The sequence below is a fragment of the Bidens hawaiensis genome, unplaced genomic scaffold (genome assembly GCF_021521415.1).
Source record: "Bidens hawaiensis isolate Kalapana, Puna unplaced genomic scaffold, B.hawaiensis_p1.1 tig00007117_1, whole genome shotgun sequence".
Classification (NCBI taxonomy): domain Eukaryota; kingdom Viridiplantae; phylum Streptophyta; class Magnoliopsida; order Asterales; family Asteraceae; genus Bidens; species Bidens hawaiensis.
In genome coordinates, this window is record NW_027491488.1 from 570,361 (window position 1) to 588,271 (window position 17,911).

Here is a 17,911-nt window from a genome sequence, read left to right on the forward strand (position 1 = left end):
TCATACTACATGCGTGACTATCTTTACCATATCATATATTAGTAGGGTATGGTCCCTTCCATCTCAGACATTATTAGAGTCTGGTCCCTTTTGTCTCAGATATTATTTGGGTTTGGTACCTTCTGTCTCAAATATTATTAGGTTCTGGTCCCTTCTATCTCAGATATTATCAAGGTCTGGTCCCTTCTTTTCACACAATCATACATACCTTTCTTTACATATACATTTTACTATATACTTTCATACATACTCTTAACCTCATACATATACCATTCATACACATTCACATATCATACACTTACCATTTAAAATAAGTGTATTAGCTATTCACATTGAGTATGCACACAACCCTGGAAACATAACAAGGAATTAGGACTAGGAACTCACATGTGTCATGTTCTTCTCTGAGTTAACGGTAACACCCTTCCTTAGCTGTGCAAGACTAACTGTGTAATAATTTAAAGTGTTAATTACTAACTCTAACTTTCATATACTTCTATATTAGTGTAACCCCTAGCTACGGGGGTCCGGGGGCAGCGCTCCTGGCTGGGGTCGAGCAGCCAGGTCAGTTTGGAAAAAATTTATTTTCATTAATTGTTCTTTACTAAAAAGTTCATCAGAAAAACTAAAGTTTGAACCAATCTAATCGAATCACAGTTCTAATAGAATGACAATTTCTTATCGAATGGAGATTCTAACCGAATGAAAATTCTAATTGAATGACAGATTCTAATCGAATGACAGATTCTAGTCGAATGAAATTCTAATCGAATGATAGATTCTAATCGAATGACCATTCGATTAGATTACATTTTTCTATTCGATTCGATTACTTTGTCTATTCGACTTGATTACTTTTTCCATTCTATTCGATTACTTTATCAACTCGATTCGATTCCTTTTATATTCGATTCGATTACTTGTCAACTCGATTCGATTACTTGTTATATTCGATTCGATTACTTAACAACTCGGTTCGATTACTTATCAACTCGATTCGATTACTTTGTCTATTGAATCAGGTTTCTTAAGGACCCGATTCATATATGGTTTCCATTCTTATCACTTTCAGCCTCCATTCGACTCGTTTTGCCCGTTTAAATGATAAAGCGGATTATGAGCTATAACGAGTTCCTTTTCATCCTTTAACTTGGCCCAAACGTCATCCGTATTACCCGTTTCATTCCAACATCTCATTTACATTCAAGTTTATATTTTTCTTGTATAAAAATGCCCGATTTGCCTTAGTATCAAATCCTAGGGCAAACCAACCTTAAAAATGTAACCTTTAATCTAAAATGCACCTTTTTGGTTGGGTTTTGCTTCGGCTTGGATTCAACATAATAATAAATAAAAGAATTTTGTTTATTTAATAGTGTGTTATTACATAGTTATGATAGATAAAATAATAGTGTATGGACTTGGACAATAAAAGATAGGAAAATGGATGGTGATGAGCATTTGGTCCATGTGCTTAAGGGTATATAAACTCCCTAAAACCCTCATTTCCATCTTCTAGCCTCCATACACACTCAAACACTCTCATCATTACAGAACTAGATCCGAGTTGAAGAAAGGTTAAGTTTCGTGGTCAACATCGTTAAACAACAAGGTAAAACGTCCAGATTCACGTGTTAAGTAGGATGTTACACCCGTTTTTACTTATGGCCAACTATATGTTGTTTTATCAAAAGTGAAGATTAAAGATTGTATTATAATGTTTATTTTGGATAAACAATGTAAAGTTACCAACAAGACAACAAATATGGTTTATAAGGAAATATTTAGTAGTTTATAAATTTGTAATTTTTAAAGTTTTAATTTATGTTTCCAAATAATATAATATGAATCTTCTTTTTTAGTAAGTTTATGTTTTTAAGTACTTTGTTCACATAAGAATATGAATTGCAATTATATCAAATAATTCTCTCAATAAACATATAAAACAAATTTATGTCATCTTAAATATATCTTTAGTTGACGATTTCTATATTTTCACTCGTGTTGTACACGGGTCAATAACCTAGTAGAATCTATACAAGGGATTCTCTCTCTCTCTCTCTCTCTCTCTCTCTCTCTCTCTATGTATATTATATATAATGTAGGAAACATTGTGTTTTAAAATTTAACTAATACAAGTTGTGATTCATATTGTGCAAGAGCTAATGCATGTGTTTGGGAGGTTATATTTTTTTTGAAAAAATATCACATAATAATAACCAAGTTTCACAATTAGGTCACCCATACATATTATTATCCAAATTTGGTCACTGAACCTTTAAATGTGGCCAATATACATAGTTATATTTAAAAAACACGCTAATTATATTAAAAATATACCTAAATCTATATCACCAGTCCACATCAGCATAGGAGGGGGGGGGGGAGTTTTCCTGATTGAAATAAAAAAGAGAAATACTAAAAAAACATGTTAAATCTATAATTGAAATAAAACATGAAAGCTGAGTAATTTATTTTAAACACTTTTAAAACTTTATTATTATGCAAAGTTATGCCTATATTTTATTATATCATTCTTTTAAAACTTTATTAAAACCAACTTTCCCCCTCAATTTCAAAATGTTTAAAACTTTTTCATACTTTAATATTTAAAAAAACATACTATAAAAACGAACGTTTTATTCTCTTTAATTTGAATACAATATTGCTATAGTTTTTTTTTCAATTAAAAAAATTAACATGTTAAGTGAATACCACTTGGTTGTGAATGGGTTGGTTCGGTTTTGGGCTAAAACAAAACCAACACCCAAATGTCGGGTTTTGAGTTTAAAAGTCGTTCAGTTTCGGTTTTTGGTTGGAGGTCGAGTTGGTTTTGGTTTTTTTAGTTTTGTCATTGAGCCTGAATTTTTTGGGGGAAAAAAAAGTTAGCCAAATAACGTTGGGCCTAAATTTTTGTCTTAGTAATTAATTGACTATTATACATTTATGGCTAATATATATGGGTTAAACTATATATTAAACATTTAAACAATTACATATTACTTAAAATTTAAAATAAAAATAAATATATAACTTTGGTTTGGTTTTCGCTTTAGTTACTCGCAAATACAAAACCAAACTGAAAGTTCGGTTTTTACCAATAATTTAAACCAAATCGTCTGTTTTAGTTTCGGTTTGGTTATTTCAATTTGGTTTTATCGGTTTCGAATCGATTTTTTATGTTTCAAACACAACTCAAAAGATATCATGGTTTACGTTTCTTGTCACATTGCGCGAGCATTCATCTAGACAGTATATGTATAACTTTTTTTAGATAAATATAAAAGCAGTAAAACAAGTTAATTGGTTTTATATTGTAACAAAATAAAGGTGGACTAGTTGAAAGACGTAAATGGCGACTTCGATAACCAACACATGACCACTTTGACCGTAATCTAGCATAAAGAATCATTTTAATATTTAATATTAATCCTTACCTCATATTCTCCGCGTACGCCTGCCTTTTTGTCTCATTTCTTTATTTGTATTTAAACAAATCAATTTTTTTTATATTAAAAAAGAAAAAAAGAACACACCTGTCCAAAAAGTTTCCCTCGAAACGTAACACGTGCATTTTATGACGAGAGCATAGACGCGCATTAATAAATACTGTTTCTAGAGGCACCGTTTTAATTGTTTTGACGGCTTAAGTTTATAACCACCACACTTGATATACATCAAACATAATTTAGACGCAGTGTTTTTAAGTTGATTTAAACGTACCGTTTTATAACTAGTTTAGACGCGCCGTTATCATTGTAAGTTCATTCAAAAGAATTGTCATAACTAAATATAACTAAATGCAGCGTTATATTATTACCGTGTTAAAATCACATATATTACATGGAGTTTAATAACTTGTCTATTATACGGATCGAATAAATATAATGTAATATGCTAAAACATACAATCGTTAGTATATGTTTTTAAAAATTAAACTTTGAAAGTGATAGTTAAAATTTGTTAAGTTTTAAAACATCTTTTTTCAGCCGGGTATTATTTATTTATTTATATAACTAATAAATATATACTTAGTCCTCTGAATATTATTTACCACGATTTACTTAAATAGCAATTATGATAAAAATTAAGATCTAAGACTATGTGTACTGGTCACGTTGTGGCCAACGTTTTGATGAAAACGCGGGGGTACACCGCCCCCTGCGTTATGTTGATTTTTTTTGTGCGTTGTATCCAAAACGCGGAGAATGGCACATTAATAAAAAAATGGACCGTTGCTTTTTGACCGTTGGAGAATAAAAAAAAATTATTTCCTATATATTAAACCATTTCATCCCCAATCAAACCTCATCAAATTTATAAAAATTCTCTTTCAACTCTATAAAAAATTCTTATACAAAATTTACTATATATGGATCCTCCATCTATATATAAACAGTTTTTCGGGCCCGACCAAGAAGCCGAGGACGTGGAGGAGGAACAGGCGGTTACGAGTGCGATTATGCTCGCGACACAGTATATGAGTTCCGTTACGGGTGCCATTAGCTCTCCATCCCCCGTTTCAAAAAGAGCATATATCGAACGAGATCGTGCCGAAGCCAACAACCGGTTGATGGCGGATTACTTCTGCGACTCGCCGAGATACAAGAACCCGAAGACCTTTAGGCGTCGTTTTCGGATGTCTAAAAATTTATTTATGCGCGTCACCAATGATTTGGAGCGTGAGTTTGATTACTTTAAGCAAAAGCCTGACGCTCGAGGGACGCTAGGATTCACGGCTATTCAGAAGGTTACGTCAGCCGTGCGCGTGCTCGCCTACGGAAACACGACCGACATCAACAACGAGTATTTAATGATGGCCGAAAAAACAACTCGGGACACCTTGGAGTATTTTTGTTACGGTACGTTTTGTTTTTTTAATAGTTTATCACTTGTTTACTGTGATCATTTATTTTATAAAAGTTTTGTAAAATATAGGAATATTTAAACTATATGGACCACATTATCTGAGAGAGCCCAACGTTAATGATTTACAACGTCTTTACAAGGCACATACAAGGGTGCATGGTTTTCCCGGCATGATAGGGAGTGTAGATTGCATGCATTGGGAATGGGGTAATTGTCCAACTGCATGGCGAGGTCAATTCACACGAGGTGACCAAAAGGGACCAACGATCAGCCTTCAAGCGATCGCTTCATACGACCTTTGGATTTGGTCGGCATTATTTGGTGTTCCCGGTTCCAACAATGACATAACCGTCTTAGAGCAGTCTCCTGTGATGGAGAGTTACATTTCTGGGACCGTTCCCATCGCTTCGTTTTGGGCTAACGATAACTTCAACCATCATGGGTACTATCTGGGTGATGGAATATATCCAGAGTTCGCGATAATTGTTAAAACATTCAGAGACCTGATGGATGAAAAAAGACAGTATTTTAAGAAAGTGTAAGAGTCTGCGAGAAAGGATATCGAGAGGTGTTTTGGTGTTCTTCAACAACGATGGCATTATGTTAAAAATCCTTGTCGTCTGTGGTCTTTAGAAAGAATGAGATGTGCTATGTATGCGTGTATCATAATGCATAACATGATCATCGAGGACGAGGGAAGAGCAATATGTCCAACTTTCATACCGGACCCGGATCCACCACGGACTCCGGCAAGTATGGAGCAATGACTCGAAAACTCGGATTCCGTGCGGTCAAGAGAGATACATAACGCACTAAAGGAAAATTTGGTCCAACATCTTTGGATGTATCGGCCTCTGCCTGGTGAAAACGATGATCAAAACGAGGACAACAACGAAGATGATGATGAAGACAACGACGACGATGGCGAAGGCGATGAAAACGACGATGAGGACGACGAGGACGACGACGAAGAGGGCGAAGACGACGACGACGACAACAACGACGAATAGTTTTTTTTTATTTTCTTGTAATATTTATTTAATAAAAAATTATTGTTATTTGGTTATTCTTATTAAAAATTAAAAAAAAACAAAAAATGTAAAAGTGACTGGGCGCCACGTGGCGCATAATGCCTGGATGTGGAGAGTTATGACTACAGCCTGTTTTTGTACAAAACCATAACTCTGATTGAGTGCCACGTGGCGCATAATCCCTAGTAGTGGAGCTTTATGACTACACATGGTCTAAAACTCAGATATTTTAAATTTATACCGTCTATTTTATTATCATTGGACAATGGGATTTTAAGAATTCTAACTATGAGTTATTAACCGATAATAATCTACTAGTAGTTTACCCACGCGATGCTACGGTGATGAAAATATATTTTAACAGATTTTGAATAGTTACAACTTTTTAAACATATGGCATGATACGGTTTTTTCAAAAAATGAATGTTGCTTTTTGTACGTTACAATTATTATATGAATCATAAAAAACAAGTTTTATATGATCGAAACTCATTTTGCTGAGCATTTTTACCTGAACCAAATCTATTATGGTAGTCACGATTATTTGGGAAGTTTTTTGAAACTTTCATGCACAACCAAAGATTTAATGTTAACCCATATGTAAAATTGATATTTCCTTTAAATGACACAAATTTGTTTTGCATATAATTATTATGACGCAAACCAAAACCTTTTTTTAAAGATATATCAAACTCATTATGCTTATAACATGGTTTAACCTGAATCATAGTTGACAGTTTATTTTTAATGTCCCAAACTCATTTTACTTATTATCCATCTTAATCTGACCAAAACTTTAATTTTTTTATAATGGCCTAAATTCATTTGGCTTACATCCCATTATAACTCGAACGCATTTTAACATATTAAAGTCCTCGATCGTTAATCCGAAAAAATAAAAATATTAAAAAAATGATGGAAACTCATTTTGCTAGGCATTTTGACCTAAACCAATTCTACTATGTTAGTCACAGTTATTAGGGAGTCTTTTAAAACCTTCATAAACGACCAATGATTTAATGTTTACCCAAAGCCGAAATTGATATTTTTTTAAATGACTTGGATTCATTTTGCATATATTCGTTTTGACACAAAACAAAACCATTTTTTAAGATGACTTGAACTCATTATGCTTATAACATTTTTTAACTGTAACCAAAATTGACAACTTTTTTTTTCTTAAATGACTCAAACCTATTTTACTTATTGTCTGATTTGGCCTAAGCAATATTTTAAACTTTTTTTATACCGACATAAACTCATTTGGCTTACATCCAGTTATAACTCGAATGCGTTTTGACCTGTCAAAGTCATTAATCGTTGACCTGAAACAATAAAAGTATTTTAAAGAAAATGATCAAAACTCATTTTGATGTTATTTTTACTTGAACCAAAATTGATATTTTTTTAATTGAAACGAAATCATTTTGGTATAAGTTTATAACATGCACACAATTATTCTTACATTGGAACGCCGACAAAAATTAACATGTTATGATTGCTTGTTTGAAATTTATTAAAACGTATTATATTCAAATATATAAATGAAAAACAAAGAAAATAATATAGATTATTATATGGGTAAACTTAAGGGGGATGAAAGAGTAATTATTGATTAAATTTACAAAACTTGAGTTTAGTTGAAGGGTGAAATTTGTAATTATATTTTAGGTTCATAATTGCATATTTAAGTTGTACTTTTATGCTTAATTGACTTGTACATTATAATCAACACCTCAAAATAAAACAAAATTTATATCGAAACGTCAACAAAAAATAAGCATATTGCAATGGTAAGTTCGTTTTTGTTTAAAACACAATATATTAAAAGATATTGAAGAAATAAAAAATTTTAATGAATTTGTCAATTAAATGGGTAAAGATAAAGGGTTTATGTGTAACTACTTTACAAATTAACAAAGTTGTATTCAAGTTGAAGGGTCATTTTTTTAACTATTTTCTAAAGTAAATATTATTAACCGTACATGATGTCAAAACTACTATATTGCCCTCAAAATTTCAAAATCTTGTGCGTTAGTGATTGTACCTCTTAAAATTCAAGAGGTCATTCACTCATGTTTTATATATAGTATAGATATAGATATTTATATTTTGATTAATGATAATCATAACTTTCACTTTATGTTCAATAGTAATTTCAGATTCCCGGTAGCATACATTATAGATTAAAGGTTAAATTATCATACACAGTCTCCAAAATCTAGAAAGGGTACAAATATAAAATTAATTGTAAAATATAACAAATGTTGAACAAAATATAACACAATACTGAGTAATTTATCAAAATTTCGAGACAAAAATACACAAGTACATAAATAAACAAAAAACACAATGATCTAAACAAAAATTCTAAAATCTACAAGTTAGAAATCAAAAGTGAAAACCTAAAATCCAATATCATAGAGTTCGACAAGACGGTTCCAATGTTGCTAGTTTGAGTTCAATTGAATCCTACGTATTTGAACCCAATTCTATAGATTTATACTTGACTTTTACTCGACTTTTCTCACAATAACGATCATGAACGAAATGGAGAAACATGTAAGCAAAATCGAGTGTAAGTAATATGTAAATTGTGTGTAAAATATATGATAATTATGCTATCATTAATCTTGACGTTAAATTTTAAGATATGATTATTATTGGTAGAATGGTAAGTAACTAAGTATAGATGATTAGGGCCTGATTTCATGAGATCCCGAATTTTTCAAACTTTTATATATAGTTAGAGATCAATCTATTTTTTAACCCAATAGTAATAGTCCGATGTCAATTTAATTTAGTCGAGGCCATTCTTTTCTTATACATGTATGCGTTTAGTTTAATACCGATATCCTTTCGTACTAACATTATATAAGAACACGTGCAGTGTTTATTTGTGGGCGTTTTACGGCATGTGACGTCACGTCAGCATAAGAGCTTTTTGGCTAAAATGAGTGTAAGTGGATAGAGCCCTTCAAATCATTATCCTATTATTATTATTTTATTTTTATACTTTATTAGCAAAATAAACAAAAAAAAACAAAAAAACAAACTCATTAATCGCATTCCACCATGTCCCCTCACCTTCTCCCACCCGGCGCTGTGTAGGAAGCCCCCCTCCCCCCTCCAAAGCGCCCAAAGCGTCACACTACACATGGACTAAGAATTTGCTTTTTTAGTTCGCTTGACACGGTTAAAATCTTAGAGACAGAAAAATAAATGAAACACGTAACTTTAGTTGTGACCTTTGGGTCGCTTTACAAGGCATAAGGTCATAACGTAAGTTATTTCATAAGATGAAAGTTTTAAGTTAATAAAATAATAATTATAAACCTGACTTGTATTTATAATTAGGCTTAGGTTATTCTAACATCATATAGGGTATTTGGACATCAACGTGTCTATATGACTCGCATATGTGCAAAAGTATGTCTTTTTATGTCTGAGTATGTCAGATGTTGTCCCCTTGTATCGTATAGCCCACATACGAGCCATATAAGGCTATATGACTCGTATAACATCTATTTGATTTGAATAGTTTTTTTTAAATTACTTTAAAAATACAAAATATTGAAAATAATAGCCGAGTTGATTATAAAATAAAAATACGTAATTTAAAAGTATGTATTTTGCCTCATACTAATCAAACAACCTACCAACATGAGCGTTTCGGGGTAACGGCTTTTTAGATATCGTCATACAATTCATTATGGTTGAAACCTATACGAGTTATCTAAACTTTTGAACTATAGTTGTTATACGGGTCATATAGACCCTATAAGACTCGTATATGTCAGCAGGGCGTAGACAAGCAAAGAGGAAAGGGTTCGGCCGAACCCGTACAAACTTTTTATAGTGTTATATATTTCGTGTATTTCGACATCGCACCCATAGATATTTTGACATCGAACCCGTAGAAATTTTTACAACGAACCCCCATAAACCTTGACAATGAAACTTAACCCACATTTCAATTAAAAATACTAACTTTGTTAAGCTCATAACATATTGCAATTTAATTTATTTTTTGTTACTTTTTATTATGTGACTTGCGAACCACTTAACCAGACCAGACAGAAAAAAGCACAGTTAGTGATCAACAATCAGGCGTTCGTCTCTTGAAAATTTCCAAACCCGAAGGAAAAAATTCCTGGCTACAACACTAAGGTCAGATGTGATTAGTGAGTCTATACGAGATAGTAAGCTTATACGTCTCATTTAGGGGTTGTACGACCTGATAGACTGAAAAAGCTGTCACAATGTCTCCTTCGTACATTTTTCAAGCATGTGAGGGTTATACGAGTCGTATAGCCCATATACGAACCGTATAAAGTTACTAACACACCATGAGGGTGGTGTTTGAATATAACAATCCTTAATCATCTCCTTCATTATTTTTTAAGAAAGTACCATGATATGCACATGACTAGTCTTTTAAGAACCGATTAACTCGTATAACCCCTATTCAAACCGTATAGAGTTATTAACACACGGGTGGGGGTGGGGTGGGGGGGGGGTTCAAAACCCATCTCTTGCAACACCCAATGGGGGTGTACAACTCACCCCATCACTTTCCATCACTAGTGATGTTTTTTTTACAACTTAAAAATTAAAAACAATATTTTACTATAACATATTACACCTTAAAAACTATAATTAAAAAATAAAAGTTACATTAAACAATCTACTCCTCGTCCGAATCCGAAAATTCCAAACCTAAAGAACCTACAACTTCAACTAGATCATATCTCAACCGATGGTGAATATCTACATCTCGCAAGTTTAATTGCACATTTTCAGGAACGGGAACTTGAGTAGGAGGATCCAGCACCCAATATGAAAAAAATGCACCATCTTCTTTTATTAACATATTGTGTAATATGATGCATGCATATACTAAGCTACAGATCATGGGTTTTTTCATTGCACGAAACGGTCGACTAAGTATGCACCATCTACCCTTTAAGACATCGAAAGCTCTCTCGACATCTTTTCTTGCCGATTCTTGCAACTTCTTGAACGCTTTTCATTGGTCTCGGCAGGAAACGTAAAGGCTTTCACAAAAAGCAGACCATTGCGGGTAGATACCATCGACAAGATAGTAGCCACATCTGTAATATCTCCCGTTGACAAAATACGGACAAAAAGGTGTGGTACCATCTGTTACGCTTTGAAACAACGGTGATGTGTATAGAACAGTGATGTCGTTGTTTGAGCCAGGAACACCAAAATAAGAATGCCAAATCCATAAATCATTTGACGCAACTGCTTCAAGTGAGATGGTCAGTCGTTTGATATCACCCCTAACATACGCCCCTCGAAACTCACGTGGGCAATTCCTCCATTCGATATGTGTACAATCGATGCTACCGAGCATCCCTGGAAAATGCCACCTAGCCTCATGCGCGGCGTAAAGACGTGTAATGTCGTGTCTTGTTGGTTTTCGTAGAAACTCTTTTCCATACAATTTAATATTCGCGTTACAAAATAATTGGAGACATTCACGTGAAGTTCTTTGAGACATTTGTAAGTATTCATCGAATTGGTCGGGTTGGTTACATATCACTAATTGACGAATAGCAGATGTGCATTTTTGAAGCGGTGTAAAACTTCGTTTGCCCCTCGCGTCGTAAGATTCTTGAAACCATTCTTCGCTTGCTTCGACGTTGGCTACAATATTTAAATATAAAGATTTCGGCAAACGAAACCGATCCCTAAACGTCTCGTCTTTGTATTTCGGCTCCTCCACAAAATAGTCATTCATTAGCACTTCGTGGGTATGTATACGATCACGATCCACCATTTTTTTCTTTGGACGGCTCGAGCCTTCAAGTTCGTTATATAAAAACGGGAACCATTCAACAATGTCATCATTCGAAGACGAAGAGATATCGGTGTTTAGCGGAAACAAGTTGCTCGGAAATTCCATATTTTTTTTGTTTTGAATTGAAGTGGTGAAGAAATAGGTTTTTGTAGTAGAAGATTGAGAGTGTTTTAAGTTGGATTTGATTTTGAGTTTGATTGAAATGGTTGTTTATTTATATTGTTTAATTTTTTATTTTTTTTCAATCCACCAACGGTCACCCTCCTCCCCCAACAGTCAATTTTCTTGGGCTTGCACACGAGATGGCCATCACGGCCGGACCCCATCACGAGTGATGGGAGGACCGGCGACGGTGTTCCAAGGCGGACCACGCATGGTGGAGAGGTCATTACAGACCACCCCGTCACTCTTAAGGGTAGTGTTTGAATATATCAACCCTTAGTTATCTCCTTCATTATTAATTTTAAGGAAGTACCATGATAAGCATGTGACTAGTCTTTTAAGAACCGATTAAAGTAAGTTATAACCCTCGGATTCATGTGGCACGTGAGGGTATCTGGGTAAGGGATATTGTGTCCTGCAAAGTTCTTTTATTTTCATTTTTTTTCTTCTTGTTATTGTTACGATATCTTTTTATTTGTTTAATTATGAATCATCATTACGTTTGGAAAATTTATGTTTTTTTTTTGTCTTTTCTAAAAATGACATATCTTAATAGCACATTCTAATTCACCTTCCTAAACATAAAGCCATAAGTAACTTTGTTTTTCTATTGATTATAGCATATATTCCCATTGTTACACAAAAAAAATGATAATTTTACTCTTTTGTCATTTTTTTCATTGTTTAGCTCAAAACGATTTTCTTATACAAACATGAACACATCGGTTTTAAATTAGTTGATTGTTATATCCACACGTACATACCCAACAACATTAATACCACATGACGATATAGCGAATAATAAGAACACACCGGTTAATAAATGTGCCCTTGTTGATGTACAGACGCAAGGTTGAATGACTTTTTCTTACTCAAACCCGAGTGCATCAGTTTTAAATTAAATGAATGAGTGTTATATCTACACGCACAGACTCAAAAACATTAACACCACATGACGATATAGTAACTAATAAGAACACGTCAGTTAATAAATGCACACATGTTTATGCGCGACGCAATATTGAATGACACAAAATAAACGATTTTTTACACAAACATGACGCATCGGTTTTAAATTAATTGATTGTTATATCCACACACACATACTTAGAAGCATTAACACCACATGACGATATAGCGAATAATAAGAACACGTCAGTTAATAAACGCACACGTGTTTATGTGCGAAGCGATATTGAATGCCACAAACCAAACGACCTTTTACGCAAGCATGACGCATCGGTTTTAAATTAATTGATTGTTATATCCACACGCACACACTTAGAAGCATTAACACCACATGACGATATGGCGAATAATAAGAACACGTTAGTTAATAAACGCACACGTGTTTATGTGCGAAGCGATATTTAATGCCACAAACCAAACGATCTTTTACGCAAGCATGACGCATCGGTTTTAAATTAATTGATTGTTATATCCACACACACATACTCAGAAACATTAACACCACATGACGATATAGCGAATAATAAAAACATGTATGTTAATAAATGCATACATATTTATGTACCGGCACAATTTTGAATGACCCAAAATCAAAACAAAAATTTTTACACAAAGATGACTCCCCTTCTTTAAATTAATTGATTATTGTTATATCTACACACACATACACAGAAACATACACTACATGACGACACAACGAATAATATAAACACGTCAGTAAATAATTGTACACATGTTATGTACCGACGCGATCTTGAATGGCGCATATGCTAACGACGTGTGGTAGTTCGAGTGGGACTAGGGCAAACATCATGTCAATGGTCCTTAACATTGCAAACAATGAACATCTTGTAGGGTATGGTGCATTTAGATAGATATATACACTATCCACCAAACTAGGTAAGGACATTGTGGACCTATTCAAGAATGCATTGGGACCCATTGTCCTTTACCTTTTGCCTTTATCCATTCTTCAAGATTAAAAAACCTCCCCTCCCCAAAACCAACCATTGTCACCAACCTTGAAATACAACTTAACTATTTGTCACCCAAACATTTAAAATAAAGAACATAAACCATAAGGTGTGAGTTATATTAAAAAAAAGTTAAATGAAAAACAAGAACAAAAAGGCATCTAGCGCTGATGCGGGGTTTATCAGCAGTTTGGCTATGAAAAGGGCATCTAGCGCTGTGGAACTGATAAGCTGTCTCCCAAGACTTCGGGATCCTCAATGCGAGCTTCTTTTGCTTCGCTCATGTATGGGAGTCGCCAAGCTTTTGTTCGGTTTGAGAACATGCCAACCTATGTATGTGGGGGAAGCTGTTTCTATATTTGACAATGGTCTTCGAAGGGCGATTGAGGACATCGTGGTTTGTGGAGGTCCGTTCTTTGGGGATCTCCAATGGAGGTTGGCGTCACTTCCGATCCTTTATGGGGGGTTGGGTCTCTGTTCGGCCGAGGATGTATCTACATATGCTTTTGTGGCTTCGAGAGCACAGTCGTGGTGTTTGCAAGACCATATTCTTCGGGGTTGTGATATTCATAGGTTGGACTCTGATTATGGGTGTGCGATGGATCGTTTACGTACTTCACTTCCAGATTTTGATCTTAGCGGGTTCTCTAATAAGGACACCGCCCCCCCTAAAGCCCAACATGTTGTGGCGAGTGCCTTATTTAGTGGAATCGTCAAGAGTTTAGAAGTGAAGTTTGATCTATCCCTTCGCCAAAAGGCGGTGTTTGAATGCCTTCGGGCTCCTCGGGCTCAGGATTTTCTAACGGCTATCCCCATTGAAGGATTAGGCCAACGTATGTCGGGTTTGGAGTATAGGGCTATCCTTAAGTACCGGTTAATGATCCCTATGTTCCCGACGGATGAACCTTGCCCAATTTGTCGCAAGGTCTGTTTGGATTCTTTTGGTGACCATGCGGTGCATTGCAAAGAATTGCCTGGCTTTAAATACAGACATGATCTGGTTATGGATGTTCTGTGTGATGTTCTTAAACGGGCAGGGATTTCTGCTAAAAAGGAGGCCCCTGTTAACTTTCTCACGGATCCTATTGAAGGGAGGTCTACTTTACGACCAGCTGATATTCTTGTGTTCGGGTGGGCAGGGGGGAAACACGCCTGTGTGGATCTTACAAGAGTGTCTCCTCTTGTTGGGCTCAGGGACCGTGGGTTTGTTGTGGGTCAGGCTGCGTTGAAGGCTGAATCGGGCAAAGTTGTTAAACACGAGAAAGCTTGTTTAGATAATCAACATGTCTTTCTACCATTTGCCTTTGATACATTTGGTTTTCTGGCTCCAGAGGCTGTGAAATTTTTGAGTAGGGTTCAGCGCGTCGTACACGGAACCTCTTCAGCTTCTAGGTCTCAAAGCTTCGTTTTTAGCAGGATTGGCTTTGCTGTTCAAAACGGGGTTGCGGCGCAGCTTGTTGCCCGTTTGCCTGCCACTTTATTGTAATCGTTTTATAGTAAATTATATAAAACTTCGATTATTTAGAACAAAACTTTAAACATTTAACCTTCAATATAAATCTGAATAAAATGATTTCCCAACATACAAAAACACAAGATCTAAACCTTAAAGTCAAGATACAACTCTAAAGAAATGCCACTCTTAACATTAAATGAACACAAAATTTTGTTAAATGAACACAAAATTAAAGATATTTCCAAAGTTGTATTTTCATAATATACAAACCAATATACTAAGTAATATATCTATGATCTGGTATCAAATTATGCTAGAAACAAACATAAACACCACCTCTAGAAGCAGGGGAATCAAGAAATACAACAAACCATACAATATTCAACTTATTTGTTTATTTATACTATCAATTATTATAAAAAGCAGTTAGTAAAAAAAAGATGGACCCTAACAGCACAAAAAACACCAAGGGGACTTCAGTCTACCCATCTTATCTTCTTTAAACTATCTATATATTTTCTCTCTTTTTTTTTTCTTTTTTACTTTTTCTTACTATTTTTCCAAAAACATAATTCCCAAAAAAAAAAAACAACTGAAGATAGTCAAAATACCAAAAGCTTCAAAGGGTCCAAAAATTCAATCCAAATCCCATTTCATCCATATCATGATTTGGGTTCCATTTCAAGATTTCAAGCAAGAAACTTTGAATGGATTTAGATCAATTCTTGACCCCCATCACCATTATTATTTGCCTTCAATCACAGAAGCCAAACCACTAACAACTTTGCTTCCAGCTTTTGGGACCTTTGGCTTGATCTCTAACTCATCAATCAAACTCGGGGCTTTGTGGTCTGAAACCGCGTCGGGTTTGTTTGATTCATTGACAGTCTGGTTGTAAGGGGAGAGCCATTTAGCTTTCACATAATCGGCTCTGCGCCACGGTGGCAGCGGCATTCCTTTCTTCTTCAAGCTTTGTTTCACAGCATCCGAAACTATGTTGATAATATTCTGGAGACGGTCGGGTCGACCCACGAAGATATGAGGAAGCATTTGAAGAACTGCTCTGTAGCCTTTGGTGGATCTTGCAATTTCAAACTCTGATCTGAAATCTATGTCGATTATCACTCGCTCACCTTCTGTTATAGCATCAATATACTCATATTCCCCTGTTCATACAAAATCCCCAAATTCTTATTACAAAATTGTAAATTTGATCAAATCAATTGAACTAAACCTAATCAATGAAATTCATTGTTATTACTAACTAATAAAATCAACTCAACTAATTATGATGAATCATCAATTGGAGCCATAATAAATGTTCTGAATTTCAAGGATAAATGTTAGGGAACTGACCAGCAGGATAAGCAGAGGTTTTGTCCCAACGGGATTTACAGATGGAAACGGTGTATCCAGCTGCTAAGAGGCTGTCGGCGACCATCTTCCGGCTAACTTCATCTTTCTTCTTGCAGGTCTTGTTCTTATCGACGATTTTCGAAGCATCCGCCAACAAATTCCTTTCGAAAACCGTCTCACAGAGAACCAAACTCTGCAAAAATAACACCCAATTACACAAATTATTCCAAACAACTGAATTAAAAATCATTATTATTATTATTATTGCCTTGAGAGAGTCATAAGAGTCCGCCAACGAAATGTTGTTGATGGAGTTGCCGAAACAATTGAAGGAGTCGAGATCATCCTCAGAGCCATCGGTAACCGACAGCTTCTCGTTGCTTTCATCGATGAAATTCTTGACCATTTCATCCAAACAAACAGAGCTCGGCTCTAACTCATCCGTCGTTGATCCTCTCAAAAAGCTCGAGAAATCAAACAGCCGCCTCAGCCGAGACTTCGGCACGGCCTTCACCGACTCAAAACACTCCGGCGAGGAGCAATCCACCGGCTGCACCTTCATCTTCAACGGCATAATAATACAAAAACCCCTAGTAGAAAACCCTAACTATTTTCAAACAACAAAATGGCTGTAACTAAAAACACAGCACATAAACCCAAAACCTGCAAAATTGATGTATTTTTTATCTTCTTACTATTACTAATCAGCTTTTATTACAAATTCTTATGTATTTCGTTATTTAACACCGATTTTGTGAGGCAAAACTTGTTAACCTAGTTCAGGTCAGTACGTCACCTACAGAAATTACAAATTACAACATCAGCACTGTGAAAATCTAAAACACGAACAACGGCTGCCGGAAAATCCATCTCCGGCGAGATCATCACAAGGTTTTACGGTCAGATATCGCCGGCGACGGCAAAGGCAAACAAAATTTTCAAGTGTTTTTTTTTGGAGTTGTGTTTAAGTTTAAAAGAAAAGAGAAAACTAGACTTTCTTTATATAAGCCCTCATGTTTCTGCTGGCGTGGATATTGTTATGACGATGTGGATATTAATTTGACAGTCATTTTTCGATTATACTCCGCCAATCATGTTTCCTTGGATTCTGTGGATGTGGGACGGTTTTGGGGTTATGGTGAGTATTCTTTTGATTGGGTTTCTTCGTCTGGAAGGTCGGGTGGGTTATTATCGATCTGGGATTCCCAAGTCTTTCGTATGGAAAGGGTGGTCAAGAATAATAATTGGCTTCTAGTTTCGGGCACTG

The 17,911-nt window shown here is 35.0% G+C and overlaps 1 protein-coding gene across 1 annotated transcript; it reads right to left on the reverse strand.

The window, feature by feature from the left end:
* Positions 1–15,661: 15,661 nt before the first annotated feature.
* Positions 15,662–17,608, reverse strand: LOC143634549 (uncharacterized). The gene is made up of 3 exons (XM_077102591.1): positions 17,441–17,608; positions 16,645–17,409; positions 15,662–16,454 (listed from the first exon to the last, which is right to left on the reverse strand). Exons 2-3 carry the CDS (start codon positions 17,216–17,218, stop codon positions 16,033–16,035), a joined length of 996 nt encoding a protein of 331 aa, XP_076958706.1. The 5' UTR covers positions 17,219–17,409; positions 17,441–17,608; the 3' UTR covers positions 15,662–16,032.
* Positions 17,609–17,911: the final 303 nt, after the last annotated feature.

Coding starts and splice junctions, on each gene's coding strand:
- LOC143634549 (XM_077102591.1), bottom strand. CDS start 17,218: ATGCCGTTGAAGATGAAGGTGCAGCCGGTGGATTGCTCCTCGCCGGAG. Junction 16,455..16,644: donor AACCTCTGCTTATCCTGCTG/GTCAGTTCCCTA, acceptor TTGTATGAACAG/GGGAATATGAGTATATTGAT.